The 3,500-nt window shown below is 51.9% G+C and overlaps 1 protein-coding gene across 1 annotated transcript; it reads right to left on the reverse strand.

Moving 5' to 3' along the window:
- Nucleotides 1-1,446: 1,446 nt before the first annotated feature.
- LOC125557535 (transcription initiation factor IIB-like) lies at nucleotides 1,447-2,373 on the reverse strand. Its single transcript, XM_048720201.1, has one exon. The coding sequence runs from the start codon at nucleotides 2,371-2,373 to the stop codon at nucleotides 1,447-1,449; it is 927 nt and encodes a 308-aa protein (XP_048576158.1).
- Nucleotides 2,374-3,500: the final 1,127 nt, after the last annotated feature.

Consider the following 3,500-nt stretch of genomic DNA (forward strand, 5'->3'; position numbering starts at 1 on the left):
ACAAAACCTATTTTCAGAATCGCTAGTTGTTAGGGTGATTAGGAATGTATGTGTTTTGTAACGTGAGACGCGTTACAAAACTGAGTGGGTCAATGTTAATTTCCGTTACACGTTCTGCAATGGTGCTTTTGTCTATCGTGTTCGCATATTTGAGACCCTCCGCATAACTTACAAAAGGGTCTCTGTTTGCCGTGTTCACACATCCCTTTCCCCTTGCAGTCTTTACAGACATATCTTGCTCGTCTGTGCTCACAAATGCTACCGCCGTTACATTCTCTGCACCGCGTTTTTCTCCGGTTGTGAGGGCAGATTTGCGATCCGTGACAATCTTTGCAATAATATTTCACTCTGCCATGAAGACACTTATAATCCGTTGTTCGCTTTACGGGGGATACTTTCGGGTCTTTCACCGTTTGGTTCTCCATTTCTATCAAACCGGTCATGTCCTTAAATCACTTTTCAATCCAACACGCGATACCCGCCTTCTAGCCGGCCGACGTCTACCTGGCGAAGCATTCTCCCAACATTTCCTTCTCTTGCTCATCCATGCACCAATCCCAAAACCTGTCAGGATGCCAAGCTACTGGCATTAGTTCGTCCTCCAGCTTTCTACGGAATCTCACCTTGTGTAGCTTCTCCGGGAGCTCCTCATGCACGAGACCCCACCTCCACGCCGCACGTAGCACCGCGACAATTTCGTGTAGACCCAAAAACCGCGCGTAGTTCATATGTACAATGAGATCGGTCGCGCCCCACTCCAAGCACAACCTCACAATCTCGAGGTTTCCAGATTCGGTGGCCGGTGTTATAGCATAGTCCGGGTCAAACTCGCTGAAGTTTTCTCTCAGCAGCTTTAGAACCTCAACGTGCCCATTGTACGCCGCCTCGGCGGTGGCCCAACCGACATCGACATCGGCACCTAGATCTATCAACAACTCAACAACCCCCACCTGACCTTCCGCCGCCGCAGCACCCATGGCCTCGGTCATGGCCTCTCCTCCGTCGGCACAATACTCGCCCATCACCTTCAAAACCTCTACGTGCCCGCCTTTCGCGGCCATGGACGCTGGATACACGAAGTCACAGGCGCCCGACTCACAACACATCTTAACGATCTCGGTGTGGCCGTTCATCGCGGCCCTGACCATCGGCTTTTCGAAATCCGTCGCACCCCAACTCTTACACAACCTCACGGTCTCGACGCACCCCTCCCACGCCGCGCGCTCCATAACGGCGTCAAAGTCTGCGGCTCCCCACCTCGCTAAGGTGGCGGCTTGATCCTCCACGGTGAGATTTGTAAGACTTCCAGCACTTTGCATATCCATTTTGTTATTACATCCACGTCTTTAAACCACTTTTTTCGAATTTTTTTAGACGTCTTAATTCACATCTACTCCGAACTGACAGTTTTCTGGAAATCCTGATTTCTCTGGAAATCAGGAAACATCATACCACACCAGGCGTACCCAGGACTGTGGCCACTTCTCTCGCTTTCCTACTGATGGTTAACTCGGAGACGCCCGTTCTTTCGGAGAATTTTTTAAGTGTAATATCGACCCCCTTTAGCCGTACCCAGTAATAGGTTAAAGCGACCGCAAAGGATTGTGGGCGAGCGCGATTCAACTCAGACGAGCGGTTCTTAGATCTGTAGTAGAGCAGGACCACCTCTCCCTTCTGTGCGGGGGACGCCGAGAATCTATCCATCACATCGCGAATGTGGTCCACGACGGTGGGAGACGTTCCGTGTAGTAAGTAATCTTTAGGCGCGTTAATACTAAAGATTTTTAGACCCTTAAGGCAACTCTTCCTGCTCAATCCAAAAGTTTCCATCAAGGTTTTCGGTGTCTGACACTTACCGGACATCTTGTAGGCGTAGTAGATACACGCAAAGACGATCGCCTTCCGTGGGTCGCCGCGAAAAATCTGGCCTTTCGTCACCTGAGTGTATATCTCGTTAGCTTTGGCTACAATTACCCCACTAAAACCCATGCCCTCCACATCCTTGTCAATATTTCTATCCTCAGACCTACGTATCTGGACCCGACTTGGGTTCGAAGACCGTTTGCCGTCGGAATGTCCGTAAAAACCCCATTCCCTTTCGTGTGCGATCACGCGCTGCATCTGTTCCCCGCACTCTAAGCAACTAGTGACCCCGTCTTCTGTGACTAGGTCGTCATGATTGCAAGGGGTGTTACTACTATCCTCATCTCCCAAGGAGACTCTACTAGTCTCGTATTCGATGAGGGCTTGGTCAAACAGTGCAAATTCCGGCATGAGGGTGGGGACGTTAATCTCAGGCACCGGTCCGCCGGGGATATTATATGGTGGTGGTGACCGATCTTCAACCGTACGTTCAACTGTTCGTTCCTCCATTTTATTAAACTGTTCACGTCTTTAAGCCACTTTTCAATCCAACACGTGATACCCGCCTTCTAGCCGGCCGACGTCTACCTGGCGAAGCATTCTCCCAACATTTCCTTCTCTTGCTCATCCATGCACCAATCCCAAAACCTGTCCGGATGCCAAGTCTTGGGTAAAAGCTCATCCTCGAGACTCTTGATGAATCTACGTTTGTGGTGGTGCCTAAACAGATCATCATGCACCGCGCTCCAGGTCGGTAACCAACTGCGACACAACGCCGCGGTCTCGTGGTAGTCATTCTCATGCGCCACCCACATGGCTTCTTCAAAGTCCGTCGCGCCCCACCCCCTGCACAACTCAACGATTCCGATATTACCACCCCCCGCTGCGTACACCATAGCCCAGTCAAAATCCGACGCCCCCCACTCTTTACACAGCTTGACGATCTCGCCGCGGCCGTGGAGTGCTGCGTTTATCATTGCGCCGTCAAAGTCCGCCGCACCCCACTCTCTACACAGTTCGACGATCTCGCCGTGGCCGTGGAGTGCTGCGGCCACCATTGCGCCGTCAAAGTCTTTCGCGCCCCACTCTTTAAACATCTCCACGATGTCGACATGCCCACCACACGCCGCGTTGATCATGGTCGTGTCGAAGTCCGTCGCGCCCCGCCCCCTACACACCTCTACGATCTCGATGTGACCACCATACGCTGCGCGTGCCATCGCTCTGTTGAGGTCCTTCACCGTAAGATTCTCCAACTGATCCACTGTTTGTTCCTTCATTTTATTAGACTGTTCATGTCTTTAAGCCACTTTTCAAAGGCTTTCTAGATGTGAAGCCGAGAGGCTAGCCCCTCGAGCTCCCTCTGGGTGTGATGTGTGTGGTCGCTAAGACCTCCGAAGGGGTCCGCGTGGGGGCAGTGCGGTCTAAAGCCTCCGCACCACATCCGTGGACTAGTATCTCACCCATCTTTTTTCGCCATACCGTGGCATGGAGTCTAACATTGCTAGAACACCAAGGACAATCGTCGCCGCTCCGGCCACAAACCCAACGGGGTCGAAGCTTCCGTATTCTGAGTCTTCATAGTAATCAGCGTCACAACAGCAGTGTTCAGGCCCCACATCCGCAGTGTCACTCAC

The sequence above is a fragment of the Nematostella vectensis genome, chromosome 12 (assembly GCF_932526225.1).
Source record: "Nematostella vectensis chromosome 12, jaNemVect1.1, whole genome shotgun sequence".
NCBI classification, from domain to species: Eukaryota; Metazoa; Cnidaria; class Anthozoa; order Actiniaria; family Edwardsiidae; genus Nematostella; species Nematostella vectensis.